The sequence below is a fragment of the Pan troglodytes genome, chromosome 14 (genome assembly GCF_028858775.2).
Source record: "Pan troglodytes isolate AG18354 chromosome 14, NHGRI_mPanTro3-v2.0_pri, whole genome shotgun sequence".
NCBI classification, from domain to species: domain Eukaryota; kingdom Metazoa; phylum Chordata; class Mammalia; order Primates; family Hominidae; genus Pan; species Pan troglodytes.
In genome coordinates, this window is record NC_072412.2 from 40,945,585 (window position 1) to 40,966,434 (window position 20,850).

General features: G+C 37.1%; 1 protein-coding gene across 4 annotated transcripts in view; it reads right to left on the reverse strand.

Moving 5' to 3' along the window:
* Positions 1–20,850, reverse strand: part of VWA8 (von Willebrand factor A domain containing 8) — a 395,962-nt gene that overhangs the window by 304,746 nt on the left and 70,366 nt on the right. For all 4 annotated transcript variants that reach the window (XR_010150666.1, XM_003318022.7, XM_016925242.4 and 1 more), the window contains 5 exons: positions 17,346–17,510; positions 16,930–16,979; positions 16,066–16,174; positions 13,539–13,643; positions 7–138 (listed from right to left, as the gene is read on the reverse strand). Coding sequence is in view for 3 of the 4 variants with exons in the window: in XM_003318022.7 (XP_003318070.5) it covers positions 7–138; positions 13,539–13,643; positions 16,066–16,174; positions 16,930–16,979; positions 17,346–17,510 (561 nt within the window). In the remaining variant the exon portion in view is untranslated. The remainder of the gene's footprint in view (positions 1–6; positions 139–13,538; positions 13,644–16,065; positions 16,175–16,929; positions 16,980–17,345; positions 17,511–20,850) is intronic.

The window sequence follows — 20,850 nt, forward strand, 5'->3', positions numbered from 1 at the left end:
AATTACCTTAATGGTCACCTCTTTATCTGCAATCCGGATGGTCACAGAAGCTTGGGACACATGGTTTTCCATCATCTTCTCTACTTTTACAATCTCTTTAGGAAGTAGAGAGCTTCCTGAATCTTGAAGTTCAAAGCGCTGTAAAATTACAAGAAAATCATGCAATTTACTTTTCATTTTAGCATTAACGTTGGCTATCTGACAGATTACACCTTAATTACAAGTGAAATCCATTTTATATTATTATATAAAAGTAGAGGTTAGGCCGGGGGCGGTGGCTCAGGCCTGTTAATCCCAGAACTTTGGGAGGCCAAGGCGGGCGGATCACAGGGTCAGGAGATCGAGACCATCCTGGCTAACATGGTGAAACCCCGTCTCTACTAAAAAATAGAAAAAAAATTAGCTGGGCGTGGTGGCGGGCACCTGTAGTCCCAGCTACTCGGGAGGCTGAGGCAAGAGAATGGCGTGAACCCAGGAGGTGGAGCTTGCAGTGAGCCGAGATCGCGCCACTGCACTCCAGCATGGGCGAAACGGCAAGACTCCATCTCAAAAAAAAAAGTAGGTTAAAAAAAGTTAATGAGAATTTTTTTCTATTCCTACTAATACCATTCTACTTACAATAATTATTAAAGATCATATTAAAATAGTCCCTAAAATTTACTAAATGACAAGAAATGGAATCACTGAATTCCTGACCTGGTAGAAGTTCATAGTTTACATTTCTTGACAATCAACTTCCTAGAAGGAGATGATGAGACCCTTCAAAATATGCTGAAATGTTTAAAACAAGGCCCATATTGGTTTATTCTTTAAATCAATCGAAGTTAATGTGTTATCTGAAATTCATGAAAACAGAACTTCTTGGACATCATTCTGCTGTCAGCTATGTGAATAGCTTAACTAAAATTATTATAACAATTTTCCACAGCATATGGTACAGTGCTTTCTACACTATAGGGGTCTCAATATTTGTTGAACTGGATTTAAAAGGCTAGAACCACCAGGCACAGTAGCTCATGCCTGTAATCCCAGCACTTTGGGACGCCAAGGCAAGCGGATCACCTGAGGTCAGGAGTTCGACACGAGCCTGGCCAACATGGTGAAACCCTGTCTATTAAAAACACAAAAATTAGCTGGGCATGGTGGCACGCACGTGTAGTCCCAGCTACTTGGGAGGCTGAGGCACGAGAATCCCTTGAACCCAGAGACAGAGGTTGCAGTGAACTGAGATTGTGCCACTGCACTCCAGCCTGGGCAACAGAGCGAAAACTCTGTCTCAAAAAAAAAAAAAAAAAAGGCTAGAACCATTGATTCTTGATGTGGCCCAATTATCAACATTCTAACACTGACTACACCACTTCATTCCAGCTAGCTATATCAAAACTACACAGAAAGAATACAGGTAAGTATGTGAAAGATGAAAATAAATTGAAAATTAAGTTCTATGCCTTACTTATAACAGCATGCTCAATATAAAAAACTGAATTTATTTTTACTATTAAATAGGCAGAAATTAACCCCCAAATCCTACACTAGTTTTGGAACATTATTACTATAGTGAAAGATTGAAACTCAATGAAAGAACAGATCATCATGTATTCAGCAGAATGAAAGAACTCCAGAAAATAGATTTGGGAGGAAGAAAATCATGTTTAACCTCAACATTCTAAACTTAACATCCCAGTTCAAGTCTTCATTTTGATGTCATAAGTACTCAAGACAATCACTAACTCCTTTCCCCAAACCTAAAAAAAAACCTGTGAATTTATACTACCATTAAAAAGTTCTATATTTCATACAATTTATATATGCAAATCCCCACAGTATCACATAATTTGACAAGAACTTCTTCCATGTTGTAGACAAATAACAACTATTGACACCTTAATTTCATGAAAAAAAAAAAGTTCCACTGTATTTTAAGGAGAACTCAATAGGAAAGGAGCAAGACCTACCCAAGTAATTAAATTCATTAGATTGTAGAACAAATGGCTGGGCACAAAGGCTAATGCCTATAATCCCAGCACTTTGGGAGGCAGAGATGGGTGGATCACTTGAGGTCAGGAGTTCAAGACCAGCCTGGTCAACATGGTGAAACCCCGTCTCTACTAAAAATACAAAAATTAGCTGGGCGTGGTGGCATGTGCCTGTAATCCCAGCTACTCGGGAGGCTGGGTCAGGAGAATCGCTTGAACCCGGGAAGAGGAGGTTGCAGTGAGCCAAGACGTGCCACTGCACTCTGCTTGGTGACAGAGCAAGACTCCGTCTCAAAAAAAAAAAAAAAAAAAGAAAAAAGAAAAAAATTTAGAACGAAGATTCATTAAATTCTAGGAAAAAAAATGAATGAGCTTAAATGTATGTTTTACCACAGCTAGAGTAGTGTCAATCTAACTTGATACAGGAGTGATGTCAGAGGACTCATATTCCAGAAATAAACACAATGTCCTGAGCCACTTGCTACACTGGTTATGTCCCCACAAATAATTAAAGCTAAAATATTTTAGCAAAATAAAAATAGTAGGCCAGAATACACTAAGATAGTAAAAACCTCAAATTGCAAGGTGAATTATCATTTTCTGGCATGGAAAATTTAGAGGATTTTTAATCAGAAAGGTATTAATCAGAAAGGTACCCCCATATTCTCTATCTCCAACTCCATCATTTAAGTTTCTCAGTCCAAAAGCTTGAAATCACCCTTACCTCTGTCTCAACCCTGCATCCAACCCTTCAGCAAATCATAATGATTCTACCTTCAAACTATAACCCAAATGCAACTACTTCTTATCAACATCACAGCTGGTCAGAAGAACAATAGACATAAAATTATTTCAGGTTACCTTCTAGCAAGAAGTAGAAAATAAGAGTTTGTTAACTTACCACTTTATGAGTATTTCCTATGAATTCTTGAATTTCAATTAAACAGTACTAACATTTTCTTTTTTCTTTTTTTAAATTTATTATTATACTTTAAGTTTTAGGGTACATGTGCACAATGTGCAGGTTAGTTACATATGTATACATGTGCCATGCTGGTGTGCTGCACCCACTAACTCGTCATCTAGCATTAGGTATATCTCCCAATGCTATCCCTCCCCACTCCCTCTACCCCACAATAGTCTCCAGAGTGTGATGTTCCCCTTCCCGTGTCCATGTGTTCTCATTGTTCCATTCCCACCTATGAGTGAGAATACGTGGTGTTTGGTTTTTTGTTCTTGCAATAGTTTACTGAGAATGATGATTTCCAATTTCATCCATGTCCCTACAAAGGACATGAACTCATCCTTTTTTATGGCTGCATAGTATTCCATGGTGTATATGTGCCACATTTTCTTAATCCAGTCTATCGTTGTTGGACATTTGGGTTGGTTCCAAGTCTTTGCTATTGTGAATAGTGTCGCAATAAACATACGTGTGCATGTGTCTTTATAGCAGCATGATTTATAGTCCTTTGGGTATATACCCAGTAATGGGATGGCTGGGTCAAATGGTACTTCTAGTTCTAGATCCCTGAGGAATCGCCACACTGACTTCCACAATGGTTAAACTAGTTTACAGTCCCACCAACAGTGTAAAAGTGTTCCTATTTCTCCACATCCTCTCCGGCACCTGTTGTTTCCTGACTTTTTAATGATTGCCATTCTAACTGGTGTGAGATGGTATCTCATTGTGGTTTTGATCTGCATTTCTCTGATGGCCAGTGATGATGAGCATTTTTTCATGTGTCTTTTGGCTGCATAAATGTCTTCTTTTGAGAAGTGTCTGTTCATGTCCTTCACCCACTTTTTGATGGGGTTGTTTGTTTTTTTCTTGTAAATTTGTTTGAGTTCTTTGTAGATTCTGGATATTAGCCCTTTGTCAGATGAATAGGTTGTGAAGATTTTCTCCCATTTTGTGGGTTGCCTGTTCACTCTGATGGTAGTTTCTTTTGCTGTGCAGAAGCTCTTTAGTTTAATTAGATCCCATTTGTCAATTTTGGCTTTTGTTGCCATTGCTTTTGGTGTTTTAGACATGAAGTCCTTGCCCATGCCTATGCCCTGAATGGTAATGCCTAGGTTTTCTTCTAGGGTTTTTATGGTTTTAGGTCTAACATTTAAGTCTTTAATTCATCTTGAATTGATTTTTGTATAAGGTGTAAGGAAGGGATCCAGTTTCAGCTTTCTACATATGGCTAGCCAGTTTTCCCAGCACCATTTATTAAATAGGGAATCCTTTCCCCATTGCTTGTTTTTCTCAGGTTTGTCAAAGATCAGATAGTTGTAGATATACGGCGTTATTTCTGAGGGCTCTGTTCTGTTCCATTGATCTATATCTCTGTTTTGGTACCAGTACCATGCTGTTTTGGTTACTGTAGCCTTGTAGTATAGTTTGAAGTCAGGTAGTGTGATGCCTCCAGCTTTGTTCTTTTGGCTTAGGATTGACTTGGTGATGTGGGCTCTTTTTTGGTTCCATATGAACTTTAAAGTAGTTTTTTCCAATTCTGTGAAGAAAGTCATTGCTAGCTTGATGGGGATGGCATTGAATCTATAAATTACCTTGGGCAGTATGGCCATTTTCATGATATTGATTCTTCCTACCCATGAGCATGGAATGTTCTTCCATTTGTTTGTATCCTCTTTTATTTCATTGAGCAGTGGTTTGTTGTTCTCCTTGAAGAGGTCCTTCACATCCCTTGTAAGGTGGATTCCTAGGTATTTTATTCTCTTTGAAGCAATTGTGAATGACTACTGGGTACATAACGAAATGAAGGCAGAAATAAAGATGTTCTTTGAAACCAACGAGAACAAAGACACAACATACCAGAATCTCTGGGACACATTCAAAGCAGTGTGTAGAGGGAAATTTATAGCACTAAATTCCCACAAGAGAAAGCAGGAAAGATCCAAAATTGACACCCTAACATCACAATTAAAAGAACTAGAAAAGCAAGAGCAAATATATTCAAAAGCTAGCAGAAGGCAAGAAATAACTAAAATCAGAGCAGAACTGAAGGAAATTGAGACACAAAAAACCTTTCAAAAAATTAATGAATCCAGGAGCTGGTTTTTTGAAAGGATCAACAAAATTGATAGACCACTAGCAAGACTAATAAAGAAAAAAAGAGAGAAGAATCAAATAGACACAATAAAAAATGATAAAGGGGATATCACCACCAATCCCACAGAAATACAAACTACCATCAGAGAATGCTACAAACACCTCTATGCAAATAAACTAGAAAATCTAGAAGAAATGGATAAATTCCTCGACACATACACTCTCCCAAGACTAAACCAGGAAGAAGTTGAATCTCTGAATAGACCAATAACAGGAGCTGAAATTGTGGCAATAACCAATAGCTTACCAACCAAAAAGAGTCCAGGACCAGATGGATACACAGCCGAATTCTACCAGAGGTACAAGGAGGAACTGGTATCATTCCTTCTGAAACTATTCCAATCAATAGAAAAAGAGGGAATCCTCCGTAACTCATTTTATGAGGCCAGCATCATCCTGATACCAAAGCCGGGCAGAGACACAACCAAAAAAGAGAATTTTAGACCAATATCCTTGATGAACATTGATGCAAAAATCCTCAATAAAATACTGGCAAACCAAATCCAGCAGCACATCAAAAAGCTTATTCACCATGATCAAGTGGGCTTCATCCCTGGGATGCAAGGCTGGTTCAATATACGCAAATCAATAAACGTAATCCAGCATATAAACAGAACCAAAGACAAAAGCCACATGATTATCTCAATAGATGCAGAAAAGGCCTTTGACAAAATTCAACAATGCTTCATGCTAAAAACTCTCAATAAGTTAGGTATTGATGGGACATATCTCAAAATAATAAGAGCTATCTATGACAAACCCACAGCCAATATCATACTGAATGGGCAAAAACTGGAAGCATTCCCTTTGAAAACTGGCACAAGACAGGGATGCCCTCTCTCACCACTCCTATTCAATATAGTGTTGGAAGTTCTGGCCAGGGCAATTAGGCAGGAGAAGGAAATAAAGGGTATTCAATTAGGAAAAGAGGAAGTCAAATTGTCTCTGTTTGCAGACGACGTGACTGTATATCTAGAAAACCCCATTGTCTCAGCCCAAAATCTCCTTAAGCTGATAAGCAACTTCAGCAAAGTCTCAGGATACAAAATCAATGTACAAAAATCACAAGCATTCTTATACACCAATAACAGACAAACAGAGAGCCAAATCATGAGTGAACTCCCATTTTCTAATACACTTTCTTTAGAATTAGGTTATTTAAACTGTGAATTATAATTAAATAAAATGAAATATAAATCACATTGGATATTGGTCTGTCAGGCTTCCATATTCATCCTTACAATTCCCAAACCTGTCCCATCAGGCCATCTACTTTCTTCATACCTTTTTCTAGATTGCTAAGTACTGAAAGTGAAATTCTGCATACCATGTTGCCTGAACAAATATGTTGCCACAATCTCTCCTGGGCTCTTTTCTCATAGCCCCTCAGCAACAAATACAAACCATTACTGCTCTCCTCAGAAGTAAATCTGAGCCCATTTACCACCCTTTCAAGAGGCAATCTAGCTGCCTCCTCCACTCAGAACAGAGCTTTCAGACACATACTCCTCCATACTTTACTAGAATGTAAGCCCCATTAGGGCAATATTAAATGTATCTATTTGGCTCACTCCAAATTTCCAGAACCTAGAATCACACATGGGACGGTCAATGGTCAACAATGGTTTGTTAAATGAACAAACAAAATTATTTTTCCTTCATCCTCAAAATCATTGATGTTTTAATCAATTCTTGTTATTGTTCCCACTGTTTCAGTAGAAAGGACTTCTGCTTTAACTATGAGTAGACAGAAACCCCTAGAAGACTTACTATGTCATATTATGGCAGCTCCATCATTCCAGTTCCTGAGTGGAAAGCATGTTCTTCCATCATTTCAAACCAAGACACAAGGGTGCTCTGAAAATGTCCTTTTCCACCTCAGCTAGGGCACATTTTCCATGCACTCCACATTTTTTGTCCCTTCTGCCTATAAAAATGTTTGTCTCCCCATTCCAGAAACAGTCATTTCTTCATTATACCTCATCCTTAAGTGATCTATCATCTTTTGGCTTTTGTTCACCATCAAACTTCATTGATACATATGAATTATAATCACTGGGGGTTCAGCTTCATCTCCAATTTAAAATGTAAGCCCCTTGATTTTTGGCTTACATTCCCACCACTCTACTAACACTGATCTTGATAAGTCCATCAATAATATCCTATTTACCAAATTAAATAAATTAGTTTTCTTCCTATTTTGCTGTTTCCTTCTCAGTCTTTTTTGCAGTTTCTTCTTCATCTTCTTGACCAGTACACAGTAAGGCACTTCAGGAGTGGAACTTTTTATTTTCTATCTACATTCACTTTTTAAATAAGCTCATCACTTGCATGACTTTACAAACCATCATGACCCCGATTTTCTCTCTCCAGTACAGATCTCTCTCCTGAAATCTTGACTTGTATATGCAACTGCCTCTTTGACATTTTCAGTTGGCTAATAGGCATCTTAAATCAAATTATGTCCCATACTCAGGTCTGATATTCCCTCCACCTCCATATTCTCCATCTCCAACTTCATCATTCATGTTTCTCAGTCCAAAAGCTTGAAATCATCCTTAACTCTGTATCAACCCTACATCTAACCCTTCAGCACATCAAAATGATTCTACCTTCAAAACATAACCCAAATCCAACTACTTCTTATCAACATCACAGCTGGTCAAAGCTACAATAGTGTCTCAACTGGATTACTACAACAGTCTACCAACTATTTTTTCCCTGTTTTCATTCATACCCTCCACAGTCTATTCACTACTCAGCAACCAGAATGAGCCTGTTAAAATGATCACTCATACAACACGTTCCTCAAAACCCTCTAATGGTGTTCCACCTCACTCAGACTGAAAGCAGAAGTCCTTTCCATGGATTACAGAGCCCTACATGATCTTTCTTTACCTTCTGATTTCTCTCCTAATCACCTCTCCTTCACTCACTCTGCCCCAATACACTGTCCTTTGCTTTTCCTACAGTTCCCAGGTGTGCTCCTGCCTCAGCGTTTTTATACTGGTTATCCCTTCTGTCTGAAATACTTTCTACCCACAGGACTTCTCTCCTTCAGAAATTTATTCAAATGTCATCTTCTCAGTGACAGCATCCATTCCTCAATTGATATATTATATACTTATTTACTTACTTGACTGACAGTTGCCCTTCATTGAAAAATAAGCTCCACGAAGGTAGAAACTTCTGTTTTGCATACATCTCCAGCACAATAGTGCCTGGCTAATTGATTGGATGGAAGGATGGATGGAATGAATAATCTTTTTTGAGTGAATATTATAACTCTTCATTTAACAAGGCATCTTTGCAGCATTTGAAACGGTTGCTATTACTTTCTTCTTCAAACAGTTGTTCCCAATGCTCTCTAAGAATACTCTCCGCAGTTCTGCTTCTATCTCTAACCACTCTTCCTCTGCCTAATATGAAGGTTCTTTCCCTACTTATCCAATCCTGAAATGTTCAATCTGCAGACAGATTTTTCCTCTCTTTATACTTGCATTCCTTAAGTTGTTACATCCATCCCCATGAATTCAGCTAACACCCACACATTAACGGGTTCCAAGTATTTATCTTTAATATCAAAATGCCTCTAGAACCAGGTCCATATTTTCAAGTCTGCTAGATAAAACCACCAGAAAAACCTCAAATTCAAAAGGGTTCTAGTATATGGAATTATTTAGCCCCCACCACAAATGTGCTCCTTCTCCCACTTTATCATATTAATTAACAGCAACTATACTCACGTGTCCAAGGTAGGATTTATGGACATTTTTGATTTCTCACTTTCTCTCATATCTCCCTTAACCCACCTCATATTTCATCAGTTAGTAATATGTATCATCCTTCTTCTGAAACATTTCTCATATTTGTTTAATTCCTATTTCACTGGCCTACTTCAGGTCATTACTGCTTTGACCAGAGCTGGTCATTACTGCTTTGACCAGAGCTAGTCATCATGCTACAGTGCTTAAAAAAAAAAACAAAAAACACATATTAAAATAGTTATTTATTGAAATATCTGATGCTCCTCAGACATTAATATTGTAACTTCCTCAGGAGCTGAAATCAGATTGTATCCATTTCTGTATCACTACCTTTCTATATGCATATAATTTGCCAAAAAATGAATGCTCAATTAGTGTTTGTTGAACTAAATAAAAATACTAAATGTAAGATCCAAGTTTCTTAGAAAAAAACTATGGCTCAGATTACATTATCAATGGATAAGTGGCAGTATATCCTTTCTAAATCACCAAGAGAACTTACCAATTTAACCACTGTTATGATGCAGTCTTAATTGAGACCAAGAGCCAAGACACGTTACTAGAAGCCTGGATGTATTTGTTACTAAACTGTAAGAAAGCATACTATTCTCAAAGTATAGCAGATTCAGAATGAGAGGGTTTTCTTTAAGACATCCTTAACTAAAAGCTAGAAATTATTTCATGACTACAGAAACATGTTTTTAGAGTATGAACATCACATGATGAGCACCATCTGGGGAATGAAAGTCATTCCAGCCACTTTTATAGCTTGTTCAGAAAAAAGAAAGGTATTGTGAATTCTATCTGATTGAATTTTCAGTGACTAATAATTTTTCCTTAAAAATAGTCTAATTAAGTAATTACACTAAAATTTAAATGGATTTCTAATTCGAATGCAACTATACATTAATTTCTATGATAATCTAGGAGAAAAAATAATTATCATTTATCAAGGAAAAGTTAATGTGTATATATACATACCTTCTTAATTTACCATTATAATACATACTTCTATTTCTTAAGTAAACATTTTTTCCAAATTCAACAATATTTTATTAATTTTTACCTCTTCTAATTCAAAACTATTTGAGCACATATATTTCACCCACCTATAAATATTAGCTTAAAATAATGCTTTGAGGTAAATGTAGAAACTTACAATAACAAACAGACCACACAGACTTCCCAGAACAGATGATAAAGAATTATATCAATAAATACTCTTCCACTCTTTTTTTTTTTGACTCTTCCACTCTTAAGAAAAGCTATTTAAGATGCTAATCTGGTTGTATACATCATTGTGTAACGATCTTACAAAAAGAAAGTACTTCATTAAGATCAGACAAATGAACTTAAGCCCTCCCACTTGACAGTTTACTGAGTTACAACTGTCCATTAACTAGCTCTTCACATAATTAAGGTGAGAAGACAGCCATACTCTTTCTCCTCTTATCTAATTAATACCAATCCCTTTTTCCTTTTTAAAACACTCTACATTCAAATTTGAAATCATTTCTGTTCCAATATAAACGCAATCATTTTTCTACGTTCCCCTTAATTATGGTTAAAGACCAAAAAATGAAGCAACACTAGCTACTTTATTAAGAAAATTCAACTCTTTAAAGATATTCTATAACTTTATAATAAATTTGTATGACTAGTTTTGAAATTACAGACCAAAAAATACATCAAAGTGGTTTCTTGGTAAAGATGAAGACCTTTGTTCATAACTGACTTTATTAGACACTGAATATCTTCTCTCAGTTTTTTTCACAAAAAACATTACATTGCTTCATTTTATCAGAACTTCTCATGAGTTTCTTCCTCCCTGAGGATGTGCCCTTGTTCCCAAGGTACTGCACATTGGGCTGAGGGGCATTAAAGTTCATCTGGAGTCACGACCTTTGATCTTAAACACTAGGTACTCTACTTCGATGACCAATGGCCAATTTAGCTTAGGTGTTGATTAAATCAAAGATAAGTTCCGGTTCTCTTTTTCCCCAGCACCTGGAATAAACCTTGAAGTGAACTATATTGTCAGAAGATGGTAACTTCCTGACTCCTTGAGCCTATGAATTAATCTCCCCATTTCCACATGGTTCTTAATATCCACCCTCCTCCTCTTTCTGCTGCTGTTCCTCCTCCTCCTTCTCCTCCTACTCTTCCTCTCTCTCTCATACATACACACATACACACACACACACACACACACACACACACACAATCTTTCTTCTCTTTCATCATTGGTTATTTCACTGCTTCCATCCTCTGCTGTCTCTTCCCTCCTTTGTCTCTTTATTGACCATTATTTTCCCCTTGCTTCTTTTTGCTTCTCTTATAGATTCTGTCTCTAACTACACCTCTCTTCTCATTATCTATTAGGAACAGCTGTATATTAATTTTATCTTATTATTATTATTGACATAACCAGTCAATGAAAATACTGTTTCTTTGGGTTCTTTGGCTAACTGCTCTGAAAAAAAAAAATCCCACTTAAGTAATTAGAATCCAATGTTCCACTCTTCTAAGGTCTTCTCATTATTAATAGATACACAGAGGGTGTTGTGTATCCCAAAGACCCTGGGTAGATTTGAAGATAAGGGAGACAGAAATACCATTCCATATGCTTGAAGTTGTCAAATCCTGGCCTCCAGAAACTGAAGGTTCTATACAGAAAGCCATACAGCTTAGTGGTCACATTCTATTTCTTAGAAATCCGCACCTTGAGCCAAACCATGTAAGAAAAACAAAAACCATCTTTCATAAGGAGGAATTAATTTTGGTGAGCCAATAAGTCTCTGCCAAGGGTCAACACTTTAAACATATAGTTATAAGACATTTTAGAGTGTGACTGGCCTTTTGGAAAACACCACTGTTAACTATACAATGAGGAAATTATGCCACACGTATTTTAAAAGAAAACCATGTCCCACGTATTATAAACCACTTATGACAAAAAATGAGACCTTCATTAGTTTAAATGAAAGCTCTATAGCAATTTCCATAGTTTTATATAAAATACTTGCTTTTCAAGTTAATAACCTTCACCCAGTTTCCTCAATGGTTAACATTTTTTTAGCACATTTCCCCCTCCCTCCTACTCCCCCTGCCTATTTTATCAGTTATCTTTATCTGAACAATTTGAGAGCAAGCTGCAGATATGATGCCCCTATACCCCTAAACACTCCAGTTGGTATTTCCTGAAAACAAGAACTGTGGCCAGTATAATCACCACATAAGCCTCCAAATGAGGAAATCCACTTAATATAACACTATTATCCAATCCACAGACCCTACTCAAGTTTTACCAACAGTGCCAATATTGTCACTTGCTTCTAATGGTCCAGGATTTAATTCAGGAACATATGATGCATTTAGCTATCCAATCTCTTCAGTCTCCTTTAGCCTGGAACATTTCTATGTTTTTCCCTGTCTTTCATGTCTGAACAGTTTTAAAGAATAGAGGCCTATGTTCTATACAATGACCCTCAACCTAGAAATCTACAATATTTCCTCATGGCCAAACATACATCATGAACTCTCAGCAAAAATTCCCCAGAAATGGGGAATTTGGGAGGCATACAATGTCCATTTGTCCCACCTGGTCAAGTTGAAGTTTACTGTAAAAATACCACTTTCTTGTTTTGTAGTCAACTGAGTCTTTTGGAGGGAGATATTCAGAGATTATGTCAATACCCTGTGTCTCATAGAAGCTCCACCTGCCGGCTTTAACATCCTTTGATGACTCCTGTCTAAATTAACTGCCACTCTGATGGTTGCCAAATGGTGTTTTTTCTATTTATGTAATTCCTTCTAGATTCACAAGTAGGCATTTTACACTTTAAAAGAGAACTCCCATCTCCATATTTTTTGTTCATTTATATCAGTATGGACTCATGGATTCCTATTTTATGTAACAGGTTAAAACCAATTACCATCATCATTTATTTTTATGCTCAAATTGTCCCAGATTTCAGCCACTTCAACCTGGGAACTCCATCATTTTGACATATCGACATCATTTGTTGAATATCTCCTTACTCTCTGGCACAAAAAGATGGTCCAGGCTCATCTTCTGCATTCCTTGACCTAATCCTTTTAGAGAGCATGGTATTTAGAAACCAATGTCCAGGTACTTGGTATGATCACTGCTACTAGAACATCATAGTTTTTAGGCTGCCTTAGGAGACAGCTAGAAAATATGTGTATGTATACATATACACATACTATCTCTAACTATCTATTTGTTCATATATATTGTTTAAAAAAAGCCATGATTCATAATAACACCAATTCCAATCCAATACCTTAGAGTTTTTTCTTGCCGTCCCCCTTTCCATGGTTATAAATCCCTCATCCAACAGTGAGAAGCATAGCTCTTATTATCCTTAATATATTCATTCATTTGCTCAATCTATTTACTTATTTGCTCAACATAACCAATCTCCCAATCACACCAGCCCCTGTGTGTTTGCTGCCCTATTTATCACAGCTGTCTTCTTGTTGGAATGCTGATACCTCCATGCCTGGTAAAGAATGCAGGGGAAGGGAAAGGAAAGAAATAAGGATGGGGAGAGAAAAATAGGAAAGGTGGGGAAAGGAGTGAGGGGAAGATGGGAAAAGGCAAGAGAAGGGAAAATGGGAAAAGAAAGGAAAGAAAGGGAAGCAGACACTCACCTTTAAAACACCTTCCACAGCCATCTTCCCTTCATGACCTAGTAAAATACTATATGGATAAAGCCACTGGATTGCATGTTTGATTGGCATCATAGGAAAGGAATCCTATGTAGGAGCAAAAATACATAGGAATGAGCAAAATTCAAAATAATCACAGAAAACATCTGAAATGTACATATGACATTAAAATTGACTTACAAAAGTAACCAATAGGTGTCTGGTATTTTCTGTAAGTCTACAAAAGCAAATATTCATTATTTTCTCTTCTCATTCCTTGCCCTTTCCCTGGGTAAGCTTACCCATTCCCATCTTTCATCTGTCTTCTATGTATTGATGGCTCCCACACTTCTATGTCTGGTCTTGACTTCTTTCTTGAGCTCTAAACCTGAACCCTCAATTGTTCATTACATGTGACTATATGAATATCCCATAGACCCCCATTTGAAACAGAATACATGTCTCTACCTTATTCATCCCAAAGTACCTGATCCCTTTTTATTCGTAAGTTAATCTCATCCACATTCACTTAGCTTCACAGTTATAACTACAAAATTAGAAAGTATTCATTATCCTCAAATCCTTCCTCGCATTATCTGCACTGTCAATTCTGTTCACCCCACTTTAAAAGTCTGTTGACAAGAAAGATTAGTGAAATTTCAATATGAACTATCTATTAGATGATACTATGGATTACTGTTAACATGATATGAAGTGTGATAATGTTGTTCTGGTTATGTAGAAGAATGTCCTAATTCTTAGAAGTTGCATACTGATATGGTTTGGCTGTGTCCCCACCCAAATCTCATCTTGAATTGTAGCTCCCACAATCCCCACGTGTCATGGGAGGGACCTGGTGGGAGACAACTGAATCATGGAGGCAGTTAACCTCCATGCTGTTCTCATGATAGTGAGTTCTCATGAGATCTGATGGCTTTATAAAGGGCTTTTCCCCTCCTTCACTCTGCACTTTTCTCTCCTGCCACCATGTGAAGAAGGACGTGTTTGCTTCCTCTTCCACCACGATTGTAAGTTTCCTGAGGCCTCCACAGCCTTGCAGAACTGTGAGTCAATTAAACCTCTTTTCTTTATAAATTACCCAGTCTCAGGTATTTCTTCATAGCAGCGGGAGAACGAACTAATACACACACTGAAGTATTTAAGAGTACTGACTGCAATTTACTTCCAAATGGTTCAGGAAAAAAAAAGAAAAGAAAAAAGCACATGCAAACAAATGTGGCAATATATTAATAATGGGTGATTGTAGGTGAGGGGATTATGAATGTTTTACTATTTTTCAACTTTTTTTTACATTTGAGAATTTTCAAAGTAAAATGTTCTAAGCAAAAACAAAAGATTTCATAAGAATTTTCAAAATAAAATGTTCTAAGCAAAAACAAAAAGATTTGATAAAAGTATAAGATTTGATAAACAGGAGGAGAAATTCTGTTCTGGATGTATAGAACAATGTCAACAATACCTAGGCTCCCTGACTCACAGGAAACATACATATATACATACATACATACATACATACATACATACAAGTTTAAAAATAAGTCTCTTGCCTAAGATAGTATTCCCACTATCTTGGATGGTGCCCTCCTCCACAGGGTCTCACTGAGTGTTACAAAAGCTTCCTAGTCATTCCCTCACTTCCAACAAAGGTGTCTTCCTCCAACATAAGTCTGGTCACATTCATAGCCCACCAACTTAATATTGTCTGATAAGCCACTTTTTCCATATCATAAAATCCAGGAAACTCCATTCATCATGCAAAACATTTCACAATAGCGGTCTAACTTCTCCCTCTACCACACACACTTGCTTTAGGGATACAACTTATTCTCATTCTCCAAAGATACTAGGCCCTTTTGTGATTAAACACATTTGCCTGTGCTTTGACTTCCTGGGCCTTTTATCACTCCAGACATGACCGCCATGCCCTTTGTGAAACTGTAGTGGACAATGTCTGTACTCTATCAGATCCCCTCAGATCTGTTTGCATTCTCTCTTGTGCCTCCTGGCTTTCTCTTCCAACAGCAATTGCTGTAGGTCTTTCTAAGAAGACAATCCTTGGGCTCTTGAAGCCACCCTTGCACACATGCTGGGAGAGCAGTTAGTGTCTGGGAATTTGTGTCCCCTGAGACAACCATGACACAGAGACTGATGGAAGCTAGAACAGTGTGAAAGCCCTAGCTCCCCTAACTCAGGTAAGGACAGCTCTGAGGCCTAACTCACACTGCAGCACACCTCTTACTTGATCAGGCTAAAGCCTTCCTTCCCTCTGTAGAACTTTACTGAGATTGCATGTCTAGCTCCTACTCCAAAGCTGAAAGCTCTTTAGGGGCTCAGAACATGTCCTTGGTCTCTGTACAGTTTACTGCACTGCACAACAAATTAATCTCAGGCCTTACAATATTTATAGAAGAGTATGACAAAAGCAAACTGAAGTCATTAATCCCTAATGATTAACTTTCAAAATTTTTAACATATTTGGGTATGCCAGTCATTAATTTATTTTACTTACCAAGATTTGAACCGCAGCTGCTAAACTATCTAAAGGAAAGTCTGGAAGTCCAAGAGTAGAAGATTCTTGGGAACACAGAGTTGTGGCAAAGGACAAGAGCTGAGAAACTCTAAGGGAAAAATGGTATTAAATTTTAATAGTTTTAAAATATAAAATGTGTAAGTTGTTAAATATAAAATACAGGGGCCAATTTAATTAATCTAAAAAAGATCCCTAATATTAATTCTTAAGGAACAATGGTTCCGCATCATAATATCCTACTTAAAACTCAGAAGCTGATTAGATGCAAATATATTCCTAAATTCATCACAATACTTGAGGTTTTTCACCACCTGGTCCAAATCTACCCTGCCAGCCTCATCTCTCACATTTCGTAATCCCAAACCTAAACTCTAGCCTCCAAGAGTTTTTTATGGCCCTAAAAACAAGGCATAAACTCTCACATTCCATGCTTTTAAAACAAACAAACAAACAAAACAAAACAAAAAAAACACTTGTTGTGTTCGAATTTCTTGATTCCATTCTCTATCTGGCAAAAACTTGCTCATTATTTAGGACCCATTTCAAACACCAATGCTTTTATGAAGCCCTTATAAAGTCTCAACTAATGCCCCCAAATATTTTCAAATTATGGCACTTACTATACCATGTTAACCAAAGCTATTCACATATCTTTCAACTCTATTAGATCTTGAGTTTCTTGCCAAAGATATCTTATTAATTTTATCACCAAACATCCTAATACTGAAAAATTCTTATAAGAATTCTAGTTGTTGAATGACTGAATTAATTAATCAATCAATCAATGAACAGGCAAAACAAATTCAATATTCAGTGTCCAGACATTTATAAAAATATACTTACTTCTCAGCAGAAACATTGGCTCCAATTGAATATAACAACTTAAGTTGGTCCTAAAGTAATACAGAAACATATTAAATTAATTAACAAGAAATGTAACAGATTAAATGCAAATGTTTTATAGATACAATCCAACCTTTTAATTAAGCAGACACTAAATATTTAACAGCAAAAAATCATTTATTGATACATTTCATTTTCTAAAAGAAAAGCCAGCCTTTTAAAAAAAATCCTTCAAATAATGCCATAATAATTTTTCTTCCTAGTTTCCAGAGATTTTCTTTATTCTTTATTCTCATATCTTTCCATGACCTACTCAGGAAGACATTCAAAACTGCAGTAACATTTTTATAGCATTGAAGTTCTTGTTATAAATAGAAAAACTGTTTAACAAATAAATTATCCTTGGTCTTACTTACCTTGAAGGGTAAATAATAAATATCCCTGGCTTGAAATCGAGAACGAAGAGGGGGGTCTAATGGATTCCCAGAATACCTTGGCACTGGCAAGCCCAAGGCAATCACTCGGAAATTTTCACTAACTCGGACAATTTTCCAAGAATCCAACTCTTTTTTGGTATGATCCTATAAAAGTAAGAGATCCGGAAGCTATAGCATAAATGATACAGATCACAACTGTAAGAGCTGCCAAGTCCAGGGACTTAGGACTTGACTGTTGAGAAAACTGTATTGGAGAACACTCTCAAAACCATACTGTCAAGGAAGGCAGCAAAGTGAAATCAGGTTCAGGATGCCAGGGCAGGCTCACAACATGAAGACTGGGGTGTTTGAAAGGAAAAGCAGTTAACACACCAAGGAATAAAGGAGACTTGGGTCAGATCTCCAAGCCTTAGTCAGTAACACAGAGGAAAACAGTCAGGGGGTAAGGAAAATACATGACTAGAGGTTGTAACAAAGGTAGTCCCCGACGGGCAGATCACCAGCAAAGCTGTGATTGATTACCAGTGGACCTTAAATAGATAATTATGTTTATGGGTATTCCTAGCAAAGCATATTACTAGTAATAACTAACATGTTTTGGAAACTTACTATGTGGTAAGCACATTCCATGGATTTTTCTCATTTAACTTTCACCAGAATCCAATATAGACTATCTCCTTTTTATATGAATGAATGAATCAAAGTTCAAAGGAGTTATATAACTTGCCCATCGTCCTGCAACTAGCATACAGTGGAGCTTAGAGAATGGAAACAGTATGGGTTTTAGAGTCACAAATCCTGGCTCAACTGCTTGATGTACACTTTTACTAAATGTTAGCGTATGCATGGTATTATACCTTTGGAACCTTAGCCTTCTTAGTAGGAAAAATATCACCTACATTATTGTGACTGCTAGGAAAACTAAATGTGTAAACGTATGTGCAAACAAGTGGCCCAAAGGAGGCACCTGTTAAATCTCATTTCCTTCCTTCTCTGCCTAACTCTTATCAATGGCTCTTCACATTCTTCAGCAGCAGGATCTACAGTATTGACTAAATTTGTGTGAATGCACATTTGTACACTCTGAGAGAAACGTCCACGGCTTTCAGCAATTCTTCACAGCCCAAATGACAATATAGAAACTCTTAAGATGGCACTTAAGGCCTTTCCTGGCAGAAGCCCTGATTCTCTCAGTCTCAGCAACCAGTACACGCCCGTCCCCTTGACCCTCCTTCCGTGACCCTGTGCTCCAATCCATCTCCCAACTGCAGCTCTCCAAACACATGATGCTGCTTCACCAACACTACTCCATCTTCTTGGAACAACACCCTTTTCACTTGCACACCGTAAACACAAGGGTCAGTCAAAGCTCAGCACAAAAAACATCTTCATAAAACTCAGATCCCCTTCCCTCATCAGAACCATTTTTGTACCCTTTTACTTTATCTTATGCAAGCTTCTATCATTATTTATTTGTGCATTTGCTTCTATACATGACTGTCTCATGCTAGCTCCACACTCTTGAAAGGACTTATTACCTCTAGTGTATAACAGGACAAATATCTGTTGACTGATTGCATGAACTAATTTTAAAAATAATAAATAATTATTTCAATCATATTTTGGTATGAATCAAAATCAGAAATCATACATCTAATTAACACACTGACACTATGTCATATACACTAGAAAGTGAAAGTCTGGATCTAGCCCTGACTGAGAAACCAAAAGTAGAATCTTCAGAGAGCTGACGAAATATTTCTCTTTTTCATTTACTCAAAAATGTTAAATAAAATATAAAGTTCATACAAACTGAACTTTGTATCTCTTTCCACAGTAACAGAATTCTACTATAATCACCTTTTTGAAACCAATAACATTTTTGAGATATTAAATTTAGAATATCAAAGCTACCTAGAAATAAATGGGGCTTAAGTTATGGTGTTAGAATCTTTTTACCATAAAAGTTGTCTTAAGATGATAGTGCTTTGTGAAGGGATCTTATCTATATGCTGTGAGGTTCTCATGAGACAGGTTCTATGAACACAGAAATAACATTTACCGATAAAAACTTATGTGTTTATACTGATATTTACTTTGGGAGAAAAATGTAGTAGACCCTTCTCACTTAATAATAAGCATTCTTTGCGTACTAAGCCTATTTTTTTTTTTTTTTTCCGACAGAGTCTCGCTCCCTCACCCAGGCTGGAGTGCAGTGGTGCAATCCTGGCTCACCACAATCTCAGCCTCCCGGGTTCAAGCGATTCTCCTGCCTCAGCCTCCCGAGTAGCTGGGATTACAGGCGCATGCCACCACGCCCAGCTAATTTTTGTATTTTTAGTAGAAACGAGGTTTTACCATGTTGGCCAGGCTGATCTTGAACTCCTGACCTCAGGTGATCTGCCTGCCTTAGCCTCCCAAAGTGCTAGGGTTACAGGTGTGAGCCACTGCACCCAGCCACTAAACCTCTTTTGACTTGCATATCCTGAATTCCTATCCAAAGTAATATGTTCAATAACTTTGCACAGAATTCTACTATAAAGAATATATCAAACTTTTTGTTGTGAAGTAACTCCTATACTTAAAAAAAATGATTCCATATTCTGAGTATTTTTTTTCCAAATTATTTACTAAAAATGGTTAACACTAATGTAATCTCTAGTGGCAAGTAGTTATTTTGTAATTAGAAAGCATCTAAAGAGAAAACGTTCTGCATAATAGCCTTTTAAAAAATAAATTTAAAAGCTTTCATTTTGATAAATTAACAACATGAATAAATGAATTTAACTTTTTCTACTTGATTAAATCCTTGATTATCTCCTTCTGATTATATCAGAACAAGATGTTCCATGAATAGATCTAGAGGAAAATGACTGTACTTCACAAGAAAGCATCATCTAGAAACTCCCACAAACAGTAAAGAAACAGACTGCTTCTGGCCCTGCCGGCCATGCAGCATCAGTTCAATCAGACCCTCTGGCATTCATTATTTAGGGCCTAGTGTGTTCTGGGCTCATATTAGCACCCTGGGAGCAAGATCAAGAAGTATGAGACACAGATCTTGCTCGTGATCAATTTGCAACCAACCTGGGGTAGTAAGATTAGCACATATGTATCTCTACAGAACAGGTATGAGAGAGACTCTAGGTCCTAGAATGTACAGGCAGAGCAGTCAGTCACAGAAGGCTGGGTTATCCACAGAGAGATCCAGCATGGTACAGCTTGAGCTGGATGAACAAGAGCTAAATGTCTTCTTGTCATTTGTGACATTACATGAACCCATCTCCCAAGCCTCTGAAGAGTTCCCACATTCCCTAGTTGTTGCCCTCTTTATATGCATGTTTATCACAGCATTTAATCATGCCACGGTACTTATTCATTCATTCAACAAATAGTTTTTAAGCACCTACCATGTGCCAGCCATTGATCTAGGAACTTGAGATAATACCAGTTACAAAAATCCCTGCCCTTGTGAAACTTATAT